At 49.6% G+C, this 25,804-nt stretch overlaps 1 protein-coding gene across 3 annotated transcripts in view; it reads left to right on the top strand.

The window, feature by feature from the left end:
• Window positions 1-25,804, top strand: part of PPP2R2B (protein phosphatase 2 regulatory subunit Bbeta) — a 365,106-nt gene that overhangs the window by 323,944 nt on the left and 15,358 nt on the right. For all 3 annotated transcript variants that reach the window (XM_016202915.2, XM_016202913.2, XM_087815919.1), the window contains one exon: window positions 4,224-4,388. In XM_016202915.2, coding sequence (XP_016058401.2) covers window positions 4,224-4,388 — 165 coding nt within the window. The remainder of the gene's footprint in view (window positions 1-4,223; window positions 4,389-25,804) is intronic.

Genomic DNA, 25,804 nt, shown 5'->3' on the forward strand with positions numbered 1-25,804 from the left:
GGAGACGTCACAGTTTCTCCCCTGACTCCCACAGGGAGATGCTTTGAGGGTGAGGGGTGATGGGCAGACATCGAGGTCCAGGATGGGATGGGCAGGATGGATCCAGAGGCCGTTCACTCAGGGCTCACCTCCCAGGATGCTGCTCTTGAAGGTGGTGGGTGTTGCTGGTTTCCCAGATTTGTGTCAGTACTTTGTTTTCACACATTCTGACTTTGGGGCTTTATTTTTAGGTGATTAAAAAATAACCATGGCTGTGGCACCTCCCCCTCCCACACAGCAAAGAGCGCTTCCAGTGAACCTCGGGTTTAGAGCTGCGCTGGTAGAGACAGAGAAAGCTGACGCCAGATTTTCTTTCCCTATTTTGGGAAAAGAGAAACCTGCTCACTGGCACAGTAGGGTCTGGAGGCTCTTTCTGGAGGGAGATGAAATCTGACAACAGCTGAACAGTGACTTCTGCTCACGGCACCCATGCGGTGGCCAGCCCAGGGCACGGGTCAGGGGCTGGCGCGCACATCAGAGCTGCGGCTCGGGCCTCGTTCTGGGGGGCGCGGGCTCTCGCTCCCCAGGGTGGAGGGCTGACTGCAATAATATTATAACTCTGGCAGCAGTTGATCTGAAAGGTAGTATTTTGTGAATCCAGGGGGGCCACATACTCTGGAGACCCCAGTCCTACTTGCACCTGGGTTTGGTGGGAGTGATTGCAGTAAAATGGGACCTTCAGTCTCAAGTTAATTTGAGAAAGAACCCAACAGGATGTGTGAGAGGTCACTGCAGGGGAGGGGCACGGCCAGCTGCAAGCCCGCATTGCAGCCACTTGCATGCCCGAGTGGTTGCAGCAAGACGGGGGCGATGTTGGATAGGTGAACGCTTGGCGGGCGTTGGTGGAACTAAAATACCAGTGTTTTCACTTGTACCGTATGTGAACTCTAAGGAGGGGACTGTGCTACTAACCAGGAAAAGCGTAAAGGACTTTCACCCATCCCAGCCTAACAGGAGAGTCTGTATCCATCCCACCTAATAGGAGAGTCTGTATCCATCCCAGCCTAGCGGGAGAGTCTGTATCCATCCCAGCCTAACAGGAGAGTCTGTATCCATCCCAGCCTAGCGGGAGAGTCTGTATCCATCCCAGCTAACAGGAGAGTCTGTATCCATCCCAGCCTAGCGGGAGAGTCTGTATCCACCCCAGCCTAGCGGGAGAGTCTGTATCCATCCCAGCCTAGCGGGAGAGTCTGTATCCATCCCAGCTAACAGGAGAGTCTGTATCCATCCCAGCCTAGCAGGAGAGTCTGTATCCATCCCAGCCTAGCGGGAGAGTCTGTATCCATCCCAGCCTAGCGGGAGAGTCTGTATCCATCCCAGCCTAGCGGGAGAGTCTGTATCCATCCCAGCCTAGCGGGAGAGTCTGTATCCATCCCAGCCTAACGGGAGAGTCTGTATCCACCCCAGCCTAGCGGGAGAGTCTGTATCCATCCCAGCCTAGCGGGAGAGTCTGTATCCATCCCAGCCTAGCGGGAGAGTCTGTATCCATCCCAGCTAACAGGAGAGTCTGTATCCACCCCAGCCTAACAGGAGAGTCTGTATCCACCCCAGCCTAGCGGGAGAGTCTGTATCCATCCCAGCCTAGAGGGAGAGTCTGTATCCATCCCAGCCTAGCGGGAGAGTCTGTATCCATCCCAGCCTAACAGGAGAGTCTGTATCCACCCCAGCCTAGCGGGAGAGTCTGTATCCATCCCAGCCTAGCGGGAGAGTCTGTATCCATCCCAGCCTAGCAGGAGAGTCTGTATCCACCCCAGCCTAGCGGGAGAGTCTGTATCCATCCCAGCTAACAGGAGAGTCTGTATCCACCCCAGCCTAGCGGGAGAGTCTGTATCCATCCCAGCCTAGCAGGAGAGTCTGTATCCATCCCAGCCTAGCGGGAGAGTCTGTATCCATCCCAGCCTAGCAGGAGAGTCTGTATCCACCCCAGCCTAGCGGGAGAGTCTGTATCCACCCCAGCCTAGTGGGAGAGTCTGTATCCATCCCAGCTAACAGGAGAGTCTGTATCCACCCCAGCTAACAGGAGAGTCTGTATCCATCCCACCTAACAGGAGAGTCTGTATCCATCCCAGCCTAGCGGGAGAGTCTGTATCCATCCCAGCTAACAGGAGAGTTTGTATCCATCCCAGCTAATAGGAGAGTCTGTATCCATCCCAGCTAACAGGAGAGTCTGTATCCATCCCAGCTAACAGGAGAGTCTGTATCCATCCCAGCCTAACGGGAGAGTCTGTATCCATCCCAGCTAACAGGAGAGTCTGTATCCACCCCAGCCTAGCGGGAGAGTCTGTATCCATCCCAGCCTAATGGGAGAGTCTGTATCCATCCCAGCCTAACGGGAGAGTCTGTATCCATCCCAGCTAACAGGAGAGTCTGTATCCATCCCAGCCTAACGGGAGAGTCTGTATCCATCCCAGCTAACAGGAGAGTCTGTATCCACCCCAGCCTAACGGGAGAGTCTGTATCCATCCCAGCCTAATGGGAGAGTCTGTATCCATCCCAGCTAACAGGAGAGTCTGTATCCACCCCAGCCTAGCGGGAGAGTCTGTATCCATCCCAGCTAATAGGAGAGTCTGTATCCACCCCAGCCTAACGGGAGAGTCTGTATCCATCCCAGCTAATAGGAGAGTCTGTATCCATCTCAGCTAACAGGAGAGGCTGTGTATCAAGTCACCTCTTGCCCATTCAATAGTGTTTCCCAAAACCAGATTCATAAACTCCTGGCACACACAGCAATGGTTTGAGTTTAACTGTTACGCATTTATTTTCATGCGTATTATTTAAAGTGTAACTAGCTCCTTAGCCCCATGATTTTATGAATATTGGATTACTGCTTGGACAAGGCTAAGTAAAGACAAGTGAGTCAATTGAACTTGATCAGGAGAAGGAACAGTGATATAAAAGTACAGCCTGAGGCTATGCAGGTGGGGCAGAAACCACAGAGGTGGCTCAAAGCTGTCAAGTGTAGGAAAGGTGGGAATCATTTTGGTCAGCTTTCCCGTACAGGCATCCACATCAGGAGGCCTGCTCCTTCGCAGGAAGTTGCTGGGTCCTCAGACCTCAGCCCCAGCCAGGTGCCTCCCAACCTGCGCCCAGGCCCCCTTGAGCTCTCGGTTGGGCATGAAGGAATCAGTCCAGACCCACGCCTCATGGGTACCAGCCACCCTACTGAAGATGTTTGTTTCTGTTAAGCCACCTTCACAAGTGAAAGGTCAAATGTTTCATTGCAGGATACAAGGATGTGGCCTTTAAAAATGGAGGTATAATAATTCTTGATCAGAAAGTAAAAAAACTAAGAAAAATAAAACAATGATAAACTAAGGGTGTGGTATATCCCATAGGAGGTAAAACTATCTCGCCATACCACTGGATGGCCTCTTTCTGATGCTTAAACTCCCACACAAGCCCTAAAGCAAATCTCAACTTATGGAGACCTGAGCCCCCAAATACCTTCGATAAGAGAAGTTTTGCATAATTACTAAAGAACACAAATTTGGTGCCTGGGGTAAAATCCTAGAGCTGTCACTCTCTGGCCACATGACTTGGGGAGGTTACTTTACGTACCCTGAGCTTCTGTTTCCACCCCCTGGAACATGCGGATAAGAAAAGTGATGATTGTAGAGCTGTTGTAAGGATTAGATGAGATAAAGTACCTGATGTGCTTTGAATAGTGATCGACCTACAGTCAGTGCTCAATAAATGGTGGCTATTATTATATTATCATCATCATCATTATCAATGTATTAAAGACGAGCTCAGAGATTTCACAGAATAGGATTCACAGCGCAGCATAGATGTTATTTATCAGCCCAGGAGTCTAGGTAAAGGTTCCAATAAACTGAATTATTTAGTTGGCATGGGACAAGTTTGGTAACCACCATTGCAAAATGAGAAATGGAAGTCTGCAACTTGGCACACCTTCGCACAGTTGCATGAGCCCATAACTTGGATGGGACCTCTCCAAGTTACAGAGAACGGAATACTGGAAAGGGGCCGGGGAGACCTGAGTTCTAATGCTGCCTCTGACCCCTGGGTCAGCCGGGCCTCGTCTGCCTGGAACCAGTACTACCTGCCCATGCGCTCCGAGTTTTGATGAGGACCCACCGGGCCTGGTAAACGCTCGCGTGTTACTCTCCACCCCGCGTTTCTGCCCCCTCCTCCTGGTGTGGCTCCTTGACCCCCTGTGCCAGACATCGTGGACATTAAGCCAGCCAACATGGAGGAGCTCACGGAGGTGATCACGGCAGCCGAGTTCCACCCGCATCACTGCAACACCTTCGTGTACAGCAGCAGCAAAGGGACAATCCGGCTGTGCGACATGAGGGCGTCCGCCCTGTGTGACAGGCACACTAAATGTGAGTAGCGAGCAGCGCAGAGCTGGGGGGGGAGGGGGGCACTGGCCGCTGACATGTGGGAGGAGAGGGGCAGGGCCCAGAGGGTCTCGATCTCCTTTCCCGCATCGGACACACTGGGAGCAAAGAAGCCGCAAGCACCCGCCTGACTCGGGGGCCAGCTCCACGGGGGGTGTTTCAGTAAAGGTGACACCTCACGTTCGGTCCCACAAACGCCCGCTGCAGGCCGGGGAGTGGGAGATGAGGAAGACATGAGCCCTGTCACGTAGCACTGGGACAGGGTCTGAATTATGTTTTAAGATCAGTCTTGCTGCGGTGGGGGGAGGAAAGGGGAAACCGGCGGGGGGGGGGTTGTTGCCACATCCAGGCAGGAGGTGATCGCGACCTGGACGAGGGCGGTGGGCTCTGGGGAGACCTCAGCAGGAGAGCTAAGCGGGCCTGCTGGCCTGTGCGGGAGGCTGAGAATTTACAGGCCATCGAGAGTGGCACCTGGGGGTGGTGACTAAGGTGGTCACACCGGATTGTGTATTTGAAAGTTGCTAAGAGAGGAGATCTTAAAAGTTTTCATCACAAGAAAAAATGCCTGTGTGTGGTGATGGATGCTGACTGGACTTACTGTGTTTATTTCGTATTATATTACATACATCAAGTCACGTTGTACACCTGAAACTAATATAATGTTATGTGTGAATTATAACTCAGTCTTTGTTAAAGGGATAGTTGCTGGGGGAGGCACTCGTAGCTTCTTGGAGAGATTGCAACTTTGGGAACCAGCACTCTAGAAGTCCCAGTGGTTCTAGTGGGCACGGGGTGGGGGGTGGTTCAGCCAGAGGCATAGGCCTCGGGTCCCGCTGGAGTTTGCAGGGCGTGGATGGAGCAAAGCGGCTCCAAACCAGCGGGGCTGAGGCTTGGAGGCCGGAGGCTGAGACCGACGTCAGCTGGGGAAGCAAATGTCAGCTGGCTCTCACAGCGTGCTCAGTGGTCAGGAGGCTGGGCTAGAGCCAGCAGGAACGCTTTCTAGAAAACTCCCCAGAGTAAAGGTGCCTGGGAGGCAGTGCTCATCCATGTGGTTTGTAGGTTGTGTGGACTCTAGACTCCCACAGACCCAGGTCAAAGCCAGGCTTCACCCCTGATTAGCTGTATGACTTTATCCAGCTTTCCTTAACCTTTCTGAGCCTCAGTTTTCTCATATGTAAAATGGGTAGAATAATAACATCCACTTCACGGGTTTGTCATGGAGCTTCGATGAGATAACAGTTAAGAATTGTTAAGGAGATGTTTTATTTTTTTTCATACTAAGTCTTCAAAGCAGGTTTTCAATTCAGATTATCTACACCTCAAGGGCTGACTAGCCATGTGTGGCTACCATGTTGGCCAGTGCAGATTTCAGACATTTTCATCGCTGCAGAAAGTTCTGTTGGAGAGCGTGGATCTAGACCATCCGCTTCTTGAGGGCAGGAACTTACTCTGTTTTGTTCACAGCTGTTTCCCCAGCATGTAAGACAGTGCCTGGCCCATGGTAGATGCTTAATAAATAGTTGCTGATGGTGTTGATCTTTGAGCAGTATTTATTATAAACCAACAAGGGAAAAAGTGTTCAAGTCAGCAGGGTCAGCATGTGCAAAGGTACTGAGGCACGCAAGAGCGTGTGGATGGCTGATTTGGCTGGTACGTAGGGAATGGCTTAGAGAAGGAAGAGAATTGAATCTCGGGAGGAATGCAAGAGGCTGGTCATATGTAAAATGATAAAGAACTTGAGTTTTTTCAGTCAGTGAATAGCTATTAAAGTAACAGGGGAGTAATATGATCAGAATTCATTTTTAGAGAGTTTCTTAGACTCAAACAGAAGGACGGAGGTTGGGTTCTGACTGGGAAAGTAAAGAGCTGGGGAACACGTTAGGAAGATGCTCTAATGTACGCAGGATTTCTTAACAGCGGCACTGCGGCATTTGGGGGACACAGTCCTTTGGGGGACAAGGCTGTTCTTGTAGGATGTTTAGCAGCATCCCTGGCCTCTACCCACTAGATGCCAGGAACAAACCCCTTCTAGTTGTGACAACCAAAGGTAGATGTCATTACATTGAGAAATATCACCTGGGAGGAAAATGGCTCCCGGTTGAGAGCCACAGATCTGGATTAAAATTCCTTGTCAGTCCTTCAGCATGATTTTGTTGTATCTGTGACGTATCTGTTACTATTACAACCTCTGAAGGGGTCAGTGGGAGGTAAGACATCTCCTGTATCCAGAACTGAAAATCTGGCTGGTGAGCTCAGAGGTGCCCAGGAGGCATTTCAGGGAGAGTGTGTCAGGCAGTGCGCGTGTAATTCCCAAGCGAGCCGTGGAGGCAGCTAGGGGCTGGGATGTTCAGAGCGGGGGGGCTCTTGGGACAGACCTCACGGGGATGGCAGGGGCTGAGCCGTCGAAGCACAAGTAGTGTCTGGTCAGGGGGGACCAGAGAGAAGGGTGTCCCCAGCAGCACGCACAGAAGGGACTCAAGAAGTTCCATGGAGTCTTGAAAGAGCCTTGGTAAGAACTCTCGGGCTTCGGTGAGAGGAGAGTATTGAGGAAATGAGGTCAAGTCAGGGTGATGGTTCATGTCAGGCTGGACCTCGACGATCAAGGTCAAAAGTTTATGCCTTCACGTGTTCGTTCGTTCATTCATTCATTCATTGAGTGCCTGCTCTATACCCAGAGTCTGGCTCCTATGGTAGCCAGTCCTTCTTAAAGTTTTCCACCAACTACAGCCCTCCTGAGGCCAGGCCTGAGCCTTGCTGCGGGGAAGGAGGGGTACCCAGGGGCAGCCGGCCTCTCTGAGGAGCTCTGGGTGCCCTGGCCTGTCAGCGAAGGCGAAACAGCATGTGCCTGGCAGAGGCCAGAAACGCTGGGGAAGGTGCTACCCACAGCTGATTTTCTCTGAAGTTTTATTTTTCCATCTTAAAATGTTACCTGAATTCTGTATTTATTCCCATTAGAATCTCTGCTTTCTCTTTGATTTAAAATTACATTTCTACCCACCGCAAATTTCAAGCGAAATTGATGTTCCCAAAAGATGCAGCATTTATCCTATGGCCTCCTGTACCACTTTGCATACCCCATGCCCTCCTCCTCCCTGACCTTCAAGGATACATCCATGTGCTCCAGTTCCTAATATGCAGAGAGCAATTTGAGATCATTTGGCTGGAGAACAGAGTTATAGAATTCCTATTTTATGGAAGGTTAACACGGTGGTGTTGGGAAGAAACATGGGATAATTAAAAGGTAATAAATGGAAACTTATGACCTAGATAAGGATGGTTGCTACGGAAATTGAAAAAGAAAAGAAAATAGAGCATTTGTTTTCTTTTAGGATAACTGTGGGTGATGTGATATTAGAGACTGGCCTTCACCAGCCATGGATGTTAGTTTATGTTCAGGGTCCATCCCTCTAGACTATAAGCTCTCCGAAGAATTGAATCTGTTTTGCTCACATCATATTACCAAGGCCTGACACTAAGTAGGTGCTCAGCAAATATTTATTCGATAAATTTATGCCCGAGGGTCGACATGAACAGCATGTGGAATGGGGACTACTCACAAGCCATACTGGAGGAGAGTGGAGAGCTGGGGTTCAGTTTGGAAGATGCTGTGTGTGAGGTGACATGAGCTGACTAAGGAGGTAGGGCCTCTCTGGTGAGCAAAAGTGGAACCAGGCTCGAAGGGCCACCAACTCCACATGGATGCCAGAGATGGCATGAGAAGCCCCGGTGCTCACAGCCAGTGTGGTGGACACCAGCCTGGGTCGCGGGGTCACACAGACCCACACGAGTGCTGGATACTGAGGAATAAGCTGAACAGGAGTCTTGATAAACCCTCAACTCAGGATGGAAAAAAGACAAGGCCTTAGAAACTTCCAGAACTAGAACAGTTTAGAGAAGCAGCTTTGGAATCAGAACTCAGCTGTGACACTCAGTGGCTGTGTGGCCTTGGGCAAGTGATTTAACCCTTCTGAGGCCCAAGCTCATCATTTGAAAATAAAATAATAAAGGCAGCCTCATAGGGCCAGCTATTTATGAGAAATAAACATCTTCATATGGGGAACACCTAGCACCTGCTGGGACACGGGAGTCAATAAATGACAGCAATAGTTACACAATTATTCCTCCGGGATTCCCTCTGTGCTAGCCTGCAGCTATAAGGTGCTTGGAACTCCATCCCTTTCCCCAGATATATGAAGCTCAATTGTTCCTTTATTTAATTAGTATTTGTTGAGCACATACTATATGTACCAGACTCTGGGGATGCAATGGTGAGCAAAACCAGACCTGGATTCCTCCCTCCTAGAGCTCATTGTCTATACTAGCGAGGTTCTCTAGAGAAATAGGGCCAATAGGACATCTATATCTCATATACATACACATAAATGTGTGTGTGTGAGATGTATTATAAGTACTTGGTTTATCTGATTATGGAGGCTAACAAGTCCCAACCTCTGCAGTGGGACTGCAGGAGACCCAGGAAAGCCAGTGGCCTAGTTCCAGTCTCAGTCCGAAAGCCTGAGGCTCAGGAAAGCTGATGACGTAGTTCCACTCCAAAGGCCAACAGGTTCATTATCCAGGAAGAGCCAATGTTTTAGTTCAAGTGCAAAGGCGGGAAAGAAACATTGATGTCCCAGCTCCAAGGAGCCGGGTATTCCCTCTTATTTGGGGAGGCCCAGCCTTTCTGTTCTATTCGGGCCTTCAACTGATTGGATGAGGCCCACCCACATTAGGGAGGGCAATCTGCTCTACTCAGTCTCTCAACTTAAATGTTAAATTCATCCAAAAATACCCTCATGGAAGCACCCGGAATAAGGTTTGACCAAAGATCTAGGCATGCGATGGCCCAGTCAGGTTGATGTATAAAATTAACCATCACAGTGTCTAAGGAGGAGAGATGTAATTAATTGGTATGAAACAGAGACACATAGACTATGAGGGGATATGGCAAGGACTTTATAACCCAAGGTAGTGACCACTGACTGTGGCCTAAAGACAGAACAGGGAAGGGTCATGGTGCCCACAGAGCAGGAGACCTGCCAAGCCGCACACCCAGGGACCCCCAGAGGCTGCTCCTGCCTCCAGCCTGGGTCCCACACAACCCTAAGTCTGGACACAGTCCCTAGTGAGACCCAGGAGCTCACTAGCAGCCTGCAGGCCTCTGCCTCAGCCCCACCTCCCCATGCCATCCCATCCCAACACCAGCAGCGCTCTGAATTGCCAGCCGTCAGCTCCTAATCTAATTAAGAAGTGAATGAAATTCATTTTCCTGACTCGTCCAAAGTGCCGACCTTCTTTGCTGCACATCTCCCTTTGTTCGGCTGCCGCAGGCTCCTGCCAGCCGGGAAAACAAGTTCAGTCTGACCTCTCGCCTGACATTTCATATTGATTTTCTCCATCCCCCTCAAACGCCAGCCTGCAGCCCACCACGGCTCAGCCGAGGTGCGCGAACGGAATTGAGACAGTTCATCAGGGCTCCAAATGAAAAGCAACATCGCCTCTCAGAGATGAGCTCCGAGAAGGAGGGTATTTAATAACCGTCGGCGTTTAATCAAAATGCCAAGGAGATGGTGTTATCAGAGCTGCATATATTAATTTCCATATGTGCCTCACTCTGCATACTCAGCAGGGGGTAGAGGGGATGACTCTCTCCCTCATGTCTCTGTTTTTTTCCCTGTGGCTTCTGGTGGTAGTGACAGGGGTGGGTTTGCAGCTTGAGAGTCTCATACCTCAAACAATGGGGTGCTGATGGCAGCGGCAACTGGCTGGCCTGAATGGTGCTTTTCCCTTTCAATGCATGAGTATTGGGAGTTGAGTGGAGACACTGGGCAGGGGTGATGAATGGCAACCTAGGAAATGAAAGAGACATTAAATCTGAATACCTTTCCAATGCCCTGCTTGAATCTGATCCCTACCCCTCTATAACCTCAGCTATACCTAGCCCAGCCACGTAGCCCTGCTTCCTGCATCTCCAATACACCCAGCCCTTTCCTGCCCCAGGGCCTTTGCACAGGCTTTTCCTCTGCCTGGAATGCTCTCCCACCATGCCCCACTTGTCTGCACTATTCTCACTCTTTAGGTCTCTGGGAAAATGTCACCTCGGAGAGGACTTCTCTGTTCATCCCATCTGTACCCTTTTTCTATCTTATCACCAAATTCTATTCCTTTATTTTTTCCGCAGCACTCATCTATAGATGTTTGCTTTTCTTCCTCTGTCTTCCCTATTAGAATGTCATCTCCATGAGGGCAAGGACCTTACTTATCTTACCAGCCACTGAATCACCAATAATTAGCACCATGCCCAGCCTGGAGCTGTGTTTCACTGAACATCGGTGGTAGGAAGGCAGGCAGATGGGAGAAGACAGATAAAAGACAGTGTATTCATTTACAAGAGTTGCTGTAACCAACTACCGCAAACTGGATGGCTTACACAACAAAACTTTATTGTCTCGCCGTTCTGGAGGCTGGAAGTCTGAGATCAAACTGTCAGCAGGGTTGGGATCGTCTGAGGCTGTGAAGACAGGATCCATCTAACCCCTCTCCTTGGCTTGGGATGCCCGGCTTCTCTGTCTTCACGCCACCTTCCCTCTGCACACACCGTGTCTCAGACTCCCCTTCTATGGCACCAGTCATGTTGCATTAGGCCCACCCATTTTCATTTCATTACCTCTTCAAGACCCCGTCTTCAAATATGGTGATATCCTGAGGTGTTGGGGGTTAGGGCTTCTACTGTGAATTGGGGGGAATGCAGTTTAGCCTCTAATAGAAGACACGGAAATAATCCAGAGCACAGGCCCCGGAGCTGACAGTTTCCCCAGATATGGGCTGCAGGCTCGCTCACCGCAGGCCTCCTGGGCAAGGTGCCACGTCGATCCTTCCCTCCGGGTGACAGGGCTGAGAAGTGATTGTGCTCTGGGCACAGTCCCTGACCCACAGCAATAGTTGTACATATAGTAATGTCAGCAGCCATGACCAAAGCTAATTTCTATGACATTTTATTCTTTCCAGAAAGTACGCCAAGGTATGAGCTCATTCAATCCTCCTGATAACCCTGAGGTTCATATGATTATTAGTCACTTTTTACAGATAAGGAAACTAGCTAAGAGGGGAAACGATACTCTTATGGCCACCAAAGGACAAGTGACAGAGCTGAGGTTTGATCCAGGCCTGTACCTCTTAACCAGGACACCAGAAATCACTTATTCCGCTAAGATCTCTTAAACACCTACTCATTCCTGCTTTCAAGAAGCTTACATTCTAATAGGGAGGGAGGAGTGAAAACACACACGTATGCAAATAAGCGAGATAATTTCAGACAGTGATAAAAGCTGTAAGAAGATTAAACAGGGTTAAGAAGTTTGCATTGAGACCTGAACTCTCCAAAGGAGCCAAACAGAGAGAGAACATCTAATATGAAGGCCCAAGCTCAGGAACAACCCTATGTGTTCAAATAATAGGAAGGTGACCAGCAGATGGAGGCTAGTGGGCTGGGGAATGATGGGGAGGACCACCGAGGCTGAGAAGGTAGGTGGGGCCGATCCTGCAGACCAGGGCCGAGCACCTGGACTTCATTCTAAGGGAGATGGAAGCCAGTAGATGGTTCTTAGCAGGAAAGTGAATACTCTGTTTATGGCCTTAAAAGAGTTCTCAGAAGTGGGGGCAGGGAGGACAGGGGCCAAGTCTAGAAACAGACTAATTAGGAGGCTCTTGCCATAGTCTGAAGAAGAAATGAGAATGACCCTGACTAGGGTGGGGGCAGTGAAGGGTAATAAGTGGACAGGTGCAGTCTACTGAGGAGATAAGGCAAGGCTTGCTGAGACGCTGGAAGTGGAGAGGGACTAGAAAGAAGGAATCTAAGATAACCCTTAGGTTTTGATCTTGAGCAAGTAGGGGTGCAGTGGTAACATGCACTGATGAGAGAGGAAAGAATTGGTTTGGTGTGGAAAGAGCAAGGGTTCGCTTTTGGATGTGTCCAGTTTGAGGTGGATGTGATACACCCGCTTGGAGAAGTCTGGTAACCGTTGGATGGCTGTGTCTGGAAGTCAGGGAAGAGGTCTGGGCTGGAGATAAGAATTTAGGAGCCCCGAGCATGTTATGGTATTTAAAGCCGTGGGAAGGAGTGACGTGACTTAGGGGAGAGGGTGTAGATGGCAAGGAGCAGAGTCCAGGATGGAGGCCAAGGACATGACAGCATTTGCCAATGGGGTGGGGGTGGGGGGGCAAAGAGGAGGCGCTCTTTTACAGGACACTGAGTGTGAGCTGCCAGGGAGGTAAGTGAAAAACATGGGGTGTGGTTGGGGGAAGGGTAGGCACAGAAGCCAAGAGAGGGGAGAGATTTAGAAAGATATCAGGACCAATATGGCAAATGCTTCTGAGAGGTCAAGAAAGATGAGATCAGAGAAGTGACCATGGGATTTGGTCTCATGGAAATCTTTGGCCATTAATTAGTTAATTTTAGTAAAGCAGTGAACACGCTGCATGGCACATAGTAGGTTCATACTGCACATTGGCTGGATAAAATCAATCACACATGTGAAGACCATGCTTAGTGTCTACGGTTCCTTGTGTCAACAGGAATCCCCAGTTTTGGGGTATGGTGAAGAAGGTAACGGCATGCAATGCAGAACAGCTCAACTGTGATACGGCAGGGCTGTGAAAACAGCACAGCTAGCAGGGAGCCCTGGGGCCAGAGCCCTCTCCTGCAGACCCCGCTCCCGCTAGACAGCTCTGCTCCGCTCCTTGCCAGTCTGCTCTGCACTGCACTGGTCTACACTGCTGTGCTTTGCTCCGTTCTGTGCTGGTCTGTGCTGTTCTGCTCTGGTCTACACTGGTCTGCACTGGTCTGCTCCACGCTGCTCTGGCAAGATGTCTTTGGTGTTCTAGCTCAGTCTTCAGTAGAAAACAGAAGTGTACTCTCTGAGCCAGAAGGGAGCTGGCTTATATGAACAGAAGTCCCCACCCTTGGCCTCCGATTGGTTTGTCCTCATGCAAATGAGGACTCCAAATCGTCGAAGTTTGATTGGCCCAAAAGGTACTGTCCTGATTGGTCAGAAGAGAGCAGCTGCACAGCTCTGATTGGATGGGGAAAGCCTCAGTCCTGTTGGTTGAAACAGGATTCCCCGAGCTCCTCTATAAGGGTGGCTCAGATGGCAGCAGCTCAGTGCAGGCAGGCAGTTCAGTGCAGGCTTCTCCCTGAAGAGCAGTTTGCATGAGAGCCCCCTGTGTAGAAATGGCTGCTAGGCTCTCCTTTTTGTTTTCTAATCTGAGCCCAGTTAGCCACCAGAAGCCCTTCTTAGTAGGTGTCTTCTTTCTCGGCGTTCACACTGGGTTGCATCTAACTCCATCCTAACGGGCAGACCTGCCTCACTCCAACCTGTTGAGAGGGCATGGCTCGTGCTGGGGACTTGCAGGAGATCAAGCTGGCTGGGGAGGATCTTGAAGGACAGGGTGAGGAGCCAGGTTCCTCTCAGCAGCACTGCCGGGCAGCTCTGCAGCACTCAGCCTCTTGCATGGGCTCTGCCAGCAAGTCCGCAGCCTGCAGTCATTCTAGTCCAGCAGCAAGGCCCTTCTGCACTGCCAGATCTGCAGCTCACACTTGGCCACAGAAATTCCCTCCTTCAGGTGAAACCAAGGCAGGCTGCCTGTCCAAGGCGCTTCTGCATCAGCCCTATAGCACACTTAAATCTGCCTGGTGTGAGGATAATCTGACTGTTTTATGCTGTGGGGGAAAGGAATAAGCACTTTAGGCCCTAAATTCTGAGATGTTTTAGTAAATAATGTGGTCATTGGCAAAACAGCCTGAGTTCCAGTGCAAATAGGGCCAAGTTTGATCCAAGTCAGAAATCGTTTTCCTCCAAAGGTGTGTGTAGTGGAGGGACATGGATATTATTTTTGACCCCTTCTGTACCTAAGTCTCATAGCAACCCACAAAGACTGGTCTTAGTAACTCCAATTTATAGATGAGGCCCAGAGAGAAAGAAATTTGCCGCAGCCTAGCCAGTTTTGCTCAGTGGTTAGAGCATCGGCCCGCAGACTGAAGGGTCCCGGGTTTGATTCCAGGCAAAGGTACATACCTCGGTTGCAGGCTCAATCCGGGCCCTGGTCAAGGCTCACGCAGGAGGCAACCAATTGATGTGTCTCTCTCACATCGAAGTTTCTCTCTCTTCCACTCTCCCTGAAAACCAATGGGAAAAAATATCCTTGAGGATTAAAAAAAAAAAAAACTTGCCTCAGGTCACAGTGCGGGAGCCAAGGTTCGAACCCAGGTCTGTCTGCTTCCAAGAGCAGAATTCACTCTTCTCATTCCTCTGAGTCTTTGGCAGTAGGAGAAAGAGAATGATCTTTTTCTAACATCCAGAAGGATGACTGCATGGCACTCCGCTTTATGTAATCCCCATCGGCTAGATCCCTTGGCCCAACAGTTTTAAGTGCACAACTAACCTTGTCCTTGGACAGACGTGAAATCCACTGTCGTCATTCAGTCTCATCTACAAACCTAACTGCTGTGTCCTGGCTCCACAGGCCCTCGGTCCCTTAGTAAACCTAAGGCTCATTCACTCAGGTCTCTGATGGAATGTGTCCAGAGATGTCAGCTGAGACGGCAGCCACAGTGAATCTTAAAACCTCCGAGGTTTGGCACAGCTTCCAAAAGGGGTTCGGTCTTGATCGGGGGTGTAATTACCAGTGTTTATTGCAGGGGAACTTGGTTAGGTGAAGAAGACAAGGCCCTTTATGAAAAAGATTTTGGTTGATGACAGGCTTATGAACACACCCACCCACCCCTCCTGGGGAAAAGCCAAAACTAAGACTTGTTGTAAGGAGCAGAATTCACTGAGCCCCTTCCTGCTCCCCTCTCCCCAATCCAGTGTCTACTCCATTCAAGCTCCACAGTCGTTAACAGCAGAGCAGGCAAGCCCAAGCCACGGAGTAAAAACAGAATTCTTTCATCTTCATTTCCATTTTTTAATAATTTAACCAGTAGTTAATTAGTCATCCTGGAGACTCCAGTTGAGTGGATTTTCCTAAGAACTGGAAAACATATTAATTTTGGAGATGAGTGTCCTTCATTAGCAGTTGACACCTCCCGGGCCCTGCCCTCTCCCCACTAGGGGTCTTGGATGAGAAGGCCGTGGACGCTGAAATTGGCTCAGGCACGTGGACACAGCTCCCAGGTGCACACGGGTGGGAAAGGTTGGCTGAGGCTATAGGTGGCTCTGGCTGCCCTGGGCTTGGGACGTGTCGAGGCTAACTTGCCCGTCATGATAGTCCATGACAAGCCATCGCTGACAAAACAGTCATGGGCTGGGTGAGCATCCTGAATTTGAGGTTCAAGAGAACCCCAGTCAAGGAAATACCTGGGAGGAATTTTCCCCAGAGAGGGCCCTGTCCGGGGCAGAATAGGTCTTATGATAGCCTGTCCCTTCCCACCAGAGGCGATATAGAAAGTTCACCTTTTCTTTTCTGTGTTAGTTTCCTGTGGCTACTGTAACAAGTCTCTGCAAACTTGGTGACTAAAAACAACGTAAATTTATCATTTTACAGTTCTGTAGGTCAGAAGTCCAGCATGGGCCTCTGGTTAAAATCAAGGTGTTGGCAGAGCCATGTTCCTTCTGGAGGCCCTAGGGAAGACTCTGTCTCCCTGCCTTTTCAGCTTCCAGGGGCTGCCCACATTCCTTGGCTTAGGGCCCCTTTCTCCATCTGAAAGCCAGTAACAGTGGGACAAGTCCTGCTCACATTGCATCTCTCTGACTCTCCTCCTCTACCCCCCTCTTCTCTTTTTGGGACCTTTGTGATCCCACTGTGCCCAGCCAGGTAATTCAGACTAATCTTTTTTTTAAGGTCAGCTGATTAGTAACCTTAATTCCACCTACAATCTTAATTCCCCTTTGCCATGAAAGGTAACGTTCACAGGTTCTGGGGATTGGGACTCGGACATCCTCAGGTCATTCTGCCCACTACACTCTTCATGTGTCACCAAGTAGGACTAAGCACCCCCATCAGAGCACCTGATATTACAGGTTAAAATGATCTGCCTCCATTTCTGTCTCCATTAAATGGTTCTTCCGTTATGGTTAAAGCTCTTTATTTTCCCCTTCTGCACTTAGCATAGTGAGGATGCTAAATAAATGCGTGTAGAGCAGCGATGGTCACACAGTCTGAGAAATGTGCACCTGGTAATTCCCTTTACAGTGAAAAGGCTCCCACCAAAGAGTGGGTGACCCCGTCCTGTCGCTCATTTCTAGCTTTGGGAATGCCCTGGCATTTGTAGGCAAAGCGGAGGGAAGAGGAATCCATGAGAAGATGGTAATCAGCGTACTATTCGTTTATTTAACAGATGTTTATTGTTGCGCCCATGTGCCAGGCACTGTCGCAGACACTGGGAAGATGGTACCTCCTGCCCTCATGGCACTTTATCCAAGTAGATGGAGGTAGACATTCAACACCTAGGCAGATAAGATAGTGCAAGGTTTGGTGAGAAGTGTTTCTGGAGGAGCAGCAGCAGCAGATGCAGAGGCTCTGAGTCTGGACTGTGCGTGGCAGGTCGCGGGCAGCAGGTTGACCAGTTGGCTGGCTGTCGTGTCAGGAGAAGGAGCAGCTGAGGGGCAATAGGAGGACTCCACACTCAGGACAGTCACCTTGCATAACCCCAGGGCTCCATTCCCATTGTCTGCTATGCAGAGGACTTGGGAGTTGGGCAACAGGTAGCCCTGTAGGCCAAGGTAAGGAAGCTGGCCTTTGCTGTGCTTAGGAAGGGACAGCCCGGGAGGGCTTTGCGTAAAGGAGTAACGTGATTACACTTGTAAATCTATCACTCTGACTATGTAAAGCATGAAACGTCAGGAGGAAGAGTGAATGCCAGGAGAAGAGTTAGAAGGCTATTAAAATGGTCCGGGCCACAGATGACGGTGGCTTAGGCTGAGATTGGGCCAGTTTGGGCAATGCTTTGAGTGGCAAGTTAACAGGACCCGTTTAAACATGAGGCGTGGAAGGTGAGGTCAAGGGAGGAATCCAGGAGACTCCCAGCTTTCTGACCCGAGTGCCTACGACGAAGGGCTTTGAATGAGTCGGCAAAGACTAGGGGAGGAAACTCACAAATTCTGTGCACTCGAAGACTCTTGGGTATTTTGGGTTTGTTTTTTTTAAACATAAATGATTAAATTGATACCTTTTGCTATTTAGCACATTTGCAGAGCCCCTTCTTATCCATTATTGTAATTGATCTTCACAAAACCCTCTGAGTTCAGAGTATTTCTTCCTTTTGGCCGCTTGAGGAAATCAAGGGCCAGAAAAGGTAAGTCTAACACACTGACGGAGATGGTGGGTTTATTATGGGTTTAGTTCATGCTTCATATAATGAACACGGCCACCTTCAGTGCCACACTAGGGGACAGAGAAGGGAAGGAGACTCCCGCGTGTGTAATTGACCTATGTTTAAATATATCGGCTAATTCAAGCCTCTGTGTAGTTCATATAATTCCACTTTGACAGCTCGGTAGGTGGTACCAGTAACTGAGCTGTGAGAGCTCTGACCACTCCAGCAGCTTCCAGCCCCATCGGTGCAGGTCCCTTTATCTGCTGAATTACTCAAAGCACCCGCTGGCCACCCATGGTCATCAAGCACAGCCCAGGGGCAGCAGAGGGCAGGGGAACGTGGACCCCCTTGAAGCTTATAATGACACTTGCTTTCATCTTCTCTTATATCTTTAACCGAACATGAGGATTTAAATAGGATTTATCTCATGGACAAGCATCCTTCATCCTGGGGTCGATTAGTTCATCCTGAAATGTTGGTGTCATTTGAAAATCCCTACAATGTAGTGAAATTGTCACTGAGGGTAACACGTGAGAAAATAGGATCATCAAGCTTAGAGAAATGGTGAGATCAAAGAACACAAGGAACCGGTCGATAAATGTGAACACGGCATTGTGCTAAATACAATGGGTAGACAGACTTGGAAGATGCGGTTCCTGTCCCCATGTGCTTATCACGGTGGGACAAGAGGATGTGAAATTTTGGAAGGTTTCCGATATAAAGTTCATTTTCAATCAGTTGTGCAATGTAGATTCCCGATATCAAAGAGAAAATGCTGACTAATGTTGATGCCGAATATCATAGTAGCCTGTTAAGATGAGCTGTGATGCAAAATGTCACCCTCAGCATGTCCTAGATGCTTCCCAAAGTTCTGACACAGTATTTTTTGGTCCCTGTTTACTGAGCGTCTTTTGTAGTTATGTCATTGTAGGACCACAAAACTTCAAATCTATATAAATACAACACATGTACGGGCTAGGTACTGGGGAGAGAGAACACAGGCATTTCACTGGTGAAGTCGGACTTTCAGGACTCAGCACATCGTGGTCCCATGTTACCTGAGCACCTGCTGGGGGGGGGCACACCTATAACGTGGGCATGGAGAGATCTCTGACTCTCCAGCCAAATTCAAAATGGGAACGAGACAGATGTCCCTCCTCCCCCTTGACCGAGTCATTAAGCCAAAGTGCTTGCTGAGGGGTAGAGGCTTTATTTTCTCACGATTGCAAAATATGCCCTCTTCCTGCATCTGAGCACGGTGGCTTTGAGGTCCCAGAGGCACTTGGAGGGGACGCAGGGCCATGCAGTGATGATACCTCTGACGCCGGGGGGGGCACAGCAGGAAATGAGGTGCTCAATGTGGTGACTCCTCTCCACATTGCCCCCGAATGCTGTGTTAGATCCATAAGGAGACATCTCCACTCTGGTTAATCCCCTGTGATGGGTGAGAGCACACAGCTATGCAGCCCCGGTCAGAGGCTGAATCCTTGGACCAGGTCAGTCATTTTACTGGCACCTGGCCCTCAGCGTGTAGAGCTCCCTGTGTCTGTCAGCGCCTGGTGGACCGGGTAAGAAATGACACCGGATGGGGGCAGTAGTGGGCCACAGAGCCGGAGCTGGGCTTAGATCCTAGGCCTGCCCCTTACTCGGAGGCTCGTTCCTTCATCTGTAAGGTAAGCGCATCCTGAGGATGGAAGGGAGCGTCGCAGAGGGACCACCCAGCACGGGGCCTGGCAGACGGAGGCCACCACCGCACCTGCCCCAACACCGTTCCTGTGCCTGCTCCACGGAGCGCTCAAGGCCAGGTCTGACTGTCAGCGGGTCAGGAGCCAGCGCTGGGAACAGAGGCATAGCAGCGGGGCCAGGAGAAGACAGCAAGCAGTGGCCAGGCCAGGCCGGGGTCCCTCTGCAAGCCGTGCTCGGCCCATGTCAAGGTGGACCCTCCCCTTGCTCTGCAAGGTTCCTGTCCGCAGGGAGCTGCTCCCCTCTCCCTTTCCGTGTGTGTGCCTGTCACCGCAGCGGCTGTCACGCAGCCTAGAGCACTGGGACAGCTTGGGCGTGCAGCCCCGGCCTCTGCGGCCATGACAACCAGCCTCCCAGCAGTCACCCCTAATGATAGCCACACGCTCACGGCTTCTTCCACCTGGGCAGAGGCTCCCCGAGGAGGTGAGCTGCTCTTGGAGCAGCTGCAGAAAGCGTCCTGCTGGGGACAGAGACACAGAGAGAGGGAGACAAGAAGTGTCCAACCTGTGATGGTCGGAGTGGTCCCAGGGGCCTGGGGACACTGCGCTTATGTCCCTGGGGCCTGCTGGCTGTGGGAACGTGTCATTGCGCAGAAGGAGCATCAAGCCCCATGTCCCTGCCACTCTCCCGCCTTGCAGAGAGAGAGTTATAATGGAGGGAAGACCTCATGTGAGTGCTTGTAAGCTGGGCCGTGTGCTCCCAGATTTCTTCATTAGGCTCCTATGGCGACACCCGCTGCCAGCTCATCTTGCGTGGACTGGAGCTGCCTCCCTTTCCTGCTGCTTGCCGCAGAGAACCTGCGCCGAGGCCGCCTTCAATCAATGTCTTCCCAGGATGACAGCTCTCAAAACAGACACTGGCCCCACTTGGCCAATAAATGATTATTCCTCACAAAGGAAGGACAAGCAGGCCCCCACTTAATACACTTGTCTGTGGGTGTGAACCCAGATCCAGCCCTTAGATTGACAGGTAGGCCCTCGGCCAAACCCAGGTTCTCGCCTCCCCTCTCTTTAGATCACAGGTTCCTGCTGAGGCTTCTTGGGGAGAAAGGGCGAACCCCAGAGCTGATGCTCCTGGAGGATGCCGTCCTCACTCTGGGAGCGTGTGGCCTGCGGGTCCTGGTCTCTCCAGGCCTCCGCTTCCTCGGCTGTGCAGTGGAGATCGTTCTCGCAACGCGTGCCGCTCTCATCACGGGTCCCACCGTCCTGTGCAGCCTGTTCCCTGGACTAGGCTTGTTTAGTGTCTTCTGAATTCTGAATAATGTATGTATTTTATTCATTCTTCTATCGATGAGCACTTAGGTTGCTTCCATATCTTGGCTATTGTAAATAATGATGCAATGAATATAGCGGATCATATATTATTACAAGTCAGTGTTTTGTCTCTAGTAAGTACTCAGAAGTGGAATTACTGGCTCATATGGTAGGTCTATTTTTAATGTTTTGAGGAACCTCCATTGTTTTCCATAGTGGCCGCACCCGTCTGCATCCCCACCAACAATGCACGCCGGTTCCTTTTCTCCACACCCTCGCCAGCACTTGCTGTTTGTTGACTTGTTGATGGAGCCATTCTGACAGGGGTGAGGTGATACCTCATTGTGGGTTTAATTTGCATCTCTGGTGATTAGTGATGAGCATTTTTTCATATGTCTGTGGGCCATCTGTGTCTATTCAGGTCCTCCCACTTTTTATTGGATTGTTTGTTTCTTTGGTGTTGAGTTGGATGAGTTCCTTATATATTTTGGATATTAACCCTCTATCAGGTGTATCATTGGTGAATATTTCCTCCCATTCAGTAGGTTGTCTTTTCATTTTGTTGATGGTTTCCTTTGCTGTGCAAAAACTTTTTAGTTTGATGCAGTCCCATTTGTTCTCTTGCCAACGAGACATATCCACAAAAATATTACTAAGACCTACGTCAAAGAGTTTACTGCCTATGTTTTCTTCTAGGAATTTTATCATCTTGAGTCTAGCATTTAAGTCTTTAATCCATTTTGAGTTTATTCTTGTATATGGTTTCATTTCTTTGCATGTATCTGTCCAATTTTCCCAACACCAAGAGACTGTCTTTACTCCATTATATATTCTTACCTCCTTTGTCATAGATTAATTGACCAAGTAGGCATGGATTTATTTCCAGGCTCACTATTCTGCTCCATTGTCCTATTTGTCTGTCTTTATGCCAGCACCATGCTGTTTTGATTACAATAGCCTTGTTGTATAGTTTATATCAAGTAGCATGATTCCTCCAACTGTTTTCTTTTTTCTCAAGATTGCTTTGGCTCTTTGGAATGAGGTTGTCACATTTTCAAATGATTGAACAAAAATCAAGAAGAATACCACTTCATGACACATGAAAATTAGATAAAATTGAAAGTTCAGTGTCCATAAACAGAGCCTTATTGAAATACAAGCTCATCTGTTTACATATTGTCCGTGCTTCCTTCACACTACAAAGGCAGAGAAGTCACAACAAGGACCAAATGACCCTCAGAGCCTAAAAAATTTACCATCTGCCTCTTCACAGGAGGTTTGCTGACCTCTGATCTATCCAGAGCTTATCGATCATTCAAGGTTAGCATGTTCTTAAGCCTTACCTGGTCACCGCAACTCAGATCACCCCAGCCCGGACTGTCTCCTCATTTCTCTACCCAGGGAATTTTTGGTCCTTTTGTTCTGTCTGGAAAAAAACAAAAAAAACAAAAAAACCTTTTTGACTCATTTTTAACTTCGAATCATTATTTAGAGATGATATTTACAAATTATATTTACTTCCCCCTCTCATCTGCCTGAATCATCAAAGCCAGGGAGGCGGTGACATTGTTCAGCACCCAATGAAAGACACTTGGGCCAAGAAAGGTGAATCTCAAGTGATAGTCCAGAGACCAGCTGTTGTGTCTCCTACAGCCCAGCTCAGAGACCTAGAAATCAATATGCAACTGGTAGCTCTTAAGACCTGGCCCCAGTGGAAAAGCACGTCAGGCTTTTTGAAAACAGTTATACAAAAGTCAGGGACCAATGTACTCCCTTCTAGTTAACTTCTCATTCTCCGCGATGTTGTGTTTCTACAGTGTTCACTTGGACAATTATTTACAGAATCGAGGAGGACTGTATGAAAAGCAGACTGCAAAGGTTCAGCAATAGGGCATCATTATTTCCCAATTCCGAATCCTCTGGGTCTTCATATGATCTGAGTTCCCAGTCTCCAGTCTGCATCCAGGGACAATGTTATTAGGCCCATGGTAGCACCGTAGCCCCTAATTAAATCTTAAACTTCTCTCTCTGTCCTCAGCTGGATGGAGGCCAGCATTATCCATCCGTGGGAGTTCTTACCCTCCGTGGGAAAATCGCCGGCCGTTTCTCTCCCTGGGCAAAATTGTTGGATGTGTCTTCCGTAGAGTAAAAATTACTGGCTGCGTCTCAACTGCCGAGCCTTCTCTCTCCAGAGACAAAACTGTTGCCTGCATATCTCTGAAGGAGAACTGCCATCTGCCTCACTCGGTGGGAAAATTGCCAGTTGTGTCCCCATTATGGGGAAATATCCGACCACGTGTCCAAACGGAAAAGCGTGCCCACTTCTCTTTAGAAGAAATGTCAGCGGGAGTGAGCAATTTAAAACCCTGAGTGTGGCTCCTTTGTTGTCAGGAACGAACCTTCCATCTCCCTGCCTCCCTTCCTGTCCTCTCTCCCCCTCTCATCTGCCTGAATCATCAAAGCCAGGGAGGCGGTGACATTGTTCAGCACCCAATGAAAGACACTTGGGCCAAGAAAGGTGAATCTCAAGTGATAGTCCAGAGACCAGCTGTTGTATGTCCCTCCTACAGCCCAGCTCGGAGACCTAGAAATCAATATGCAACTGGTAGCTCTTAAGGTCTGGCCCCAGTGGAAAAGCACGTCAGGCTTTCAGACTCGTTTCTCACCAAGCTCGCCTTGAGCTGCACCCACCGGGCACCTCCTCTGCCTTCCCTGTTCTGGGTGCAGAACTCATCCATCCCACCCCCACCCCAAAAGGTAGGGACTCCTCTGGTCTCCACTTTACAGGTAACGAAAATGAGGCTCCAGAGGCATCAAGCCCCTTGTCCAAGGCTTCATAACCTACCAGCAACAGAGCCGGAGGTCAGCGCAGCCGGGCCTGCTAGGCTTGGAGCCACCTGCCCTCTTAGCCACCGCACCACATGGGTGCCCTCCTGGCCCTTCAGCGTGGGCTTGAGTATCTGTGCAGCACCCAGTGTGAGGTCAGAGAAAGGAGCCTCCCCAAGAAACAGCCTTTCCTATGGTTTCCCTCTGTTCTCTCTCCTCCTGGCCCCAGACTCCCCGCCCAGCGCATGGGACACTGTCCGTCTGTCCTCGCCCCTGCTTGATGAATGTAGCTCTAGCCTGAGTGTGCCCCCTAACACTTCCTCTCCCTCATTTCCACTCTTGCCCAGGGGCCTGGGACCTTATTCATTCAGTCCATCGCCTGAGCGTGCTCGGGTGAAGAGCCCTGCGCCAGGCCCCCTGACAGGTAACATCCAGCGCAAGATGCGCTCGGGTCCATGGGGACATGGGGACATATTCACATCTGCGCCTTATGACACAAAACCCGCCTGCTCAGGGCGCTTAGTACGGCATCCCCCTCACCCTCGGTCTTGCTTTCCATGGGTTCGGTGGCCTGCGCTCAACTGCAGCCCTAAAACATTAAATGGAAAATTCCAGAAATTAACAATTCATAAGCTTTGAACTGTGCTCGGTTCTGAGCTGCGTGATGAAATCTTGGGCCGCCCCGCCCCGTCCCGTCCGGTACGTGAATCATTCCTTTATCGAGCACAATATGAAATTTTCAGAGTGAGATCATATTCACATAACTTTTATTACAGTATATTGTTGTTCATCTCTTACTGAGCCTAATTTAGAAAATGAACTTTATCATAGTTACGTATGTAGAGGAGAAACCATAGTTAGTATATGCGGGGTTTTGTGCTATTCATGGTTTCAGGCACCCACTGGGGGTCCTGGAACACTTCCCCCCCAGATAAGGGGGACTGCGTATAGCCTGTGGGATTTAGAAGGATCAGCTGCTTTTGATTAGAGCAGTGTAACCCACAGTGTGTTCTAAGCAACTCTGTACTAGACAAACAATGGACTGTAAGTGATTTTCCAAAAAAAAAAAATAATAATGAAATAGTGGAGAGGGAGGAGGTGTGACCCAATAAGAATTGAAAGCAGGATTAAAGGCAGGGGCAGTCATCCCCCCAGGGGACATTTGGCAATGCCTGGAGCCACTTTGGAGTATCACAGCTGGGGCTTGCGGATTTAGGGGGTAGAGGCCAGGGGTGTTGCTAAATATCCTACAATGCCCCAACAACAAAGAATTGCTTGGCCCAAAATTTAACAGTGCAAAGGTTGAGAACCCTGGAGTAAAGAATGTTCATTTTTTTGCCAGCATGACTTCTCAGCACCTTTAATAAGCGAATTGCATTCTCAATCCCCAAAACTGGGTAGGAGTTTCCCAAGCTTGTTGGTCTCAGGATCTGGAATACCTGACGTATCGTGGGCTGGGTGTGCTGCTGATGTCACTTTGGGAAGGCTACCCTACAATAACGGGTCAGTGGAGGGAAACTGAAAGACAAGACTAGTGGAATTTCACAGGCGTTACAACCTAAGAGCTGGGAGGGACCTGGTTGGCAATCCTGCCTCCTCACTGGCAAGGAAACAGGCCCAGGCACTTGACGGTTGCCCAGCCATTCCAAAGAGAGGCAACAGGACAGAGGATAACAGCATAGCAGCAGACCAAGTTCAAACCCTGGCTTTGCCTCCTACTAGCTACAGAACCCCTGTGCCTGCATTGACTGACTGGACTGATTTGTAGAAAAGGGAAATAATATCTAAGAATATTGAAAGAGTTAATACATGTAAGGCACACAGCGTAAGTGCTCAAGAGATAGTATTATTAAGAGCCGGCTAATTTGTGTCCAGCCTGGATTCCAACCCCTGACTCCCAGTCTCATGTTCTGTCCAGTATCCCGTGATGGGCACGGTAGGAGGTTGGGAGTAAACAAGGTGTATCTAGAACACGAGGGAGCCCAGTTTAACTGGATTGTTTGAACAGAGTTGATCTTGACAAGGCAAGGAAGGCCTGGTTGGGGCGGCCGTGTGACAGGCAGGCAGATGGTCCATCGAAAGCCCATCTCTACTCTAGCTGCGTGATCCTGGGCAAGTTACCTTCTCCTGGTGTGTCTCAGCTATAAGTAAGGACAGTAAGAGTGCCTTCCTCATATGTTTGAGCATTAAATGGGATAATGTAGGCTAAGCATGAGGACCAAGAAATGGGGCAGATGTCATTATCATTTTTGTGACTTATTATTGGGTCT

Source organism: Miniopterus natalensis, chromosome 4 (assembly GCF_054644295.1).
Source record: "Miniopterus natalensis isolate mMinNat1 chromosome 4, mMinNat1.hap1, whole genome shotgun sequence".
In the NCBI taxonomy this organism is placed as follows: domain Eukaryota; kingdom Metazoa; phylum Chordata; class Mammalia; order Chiroptera; family Miniopteridae; genus Miniopterus; species Miniopterus natalensis.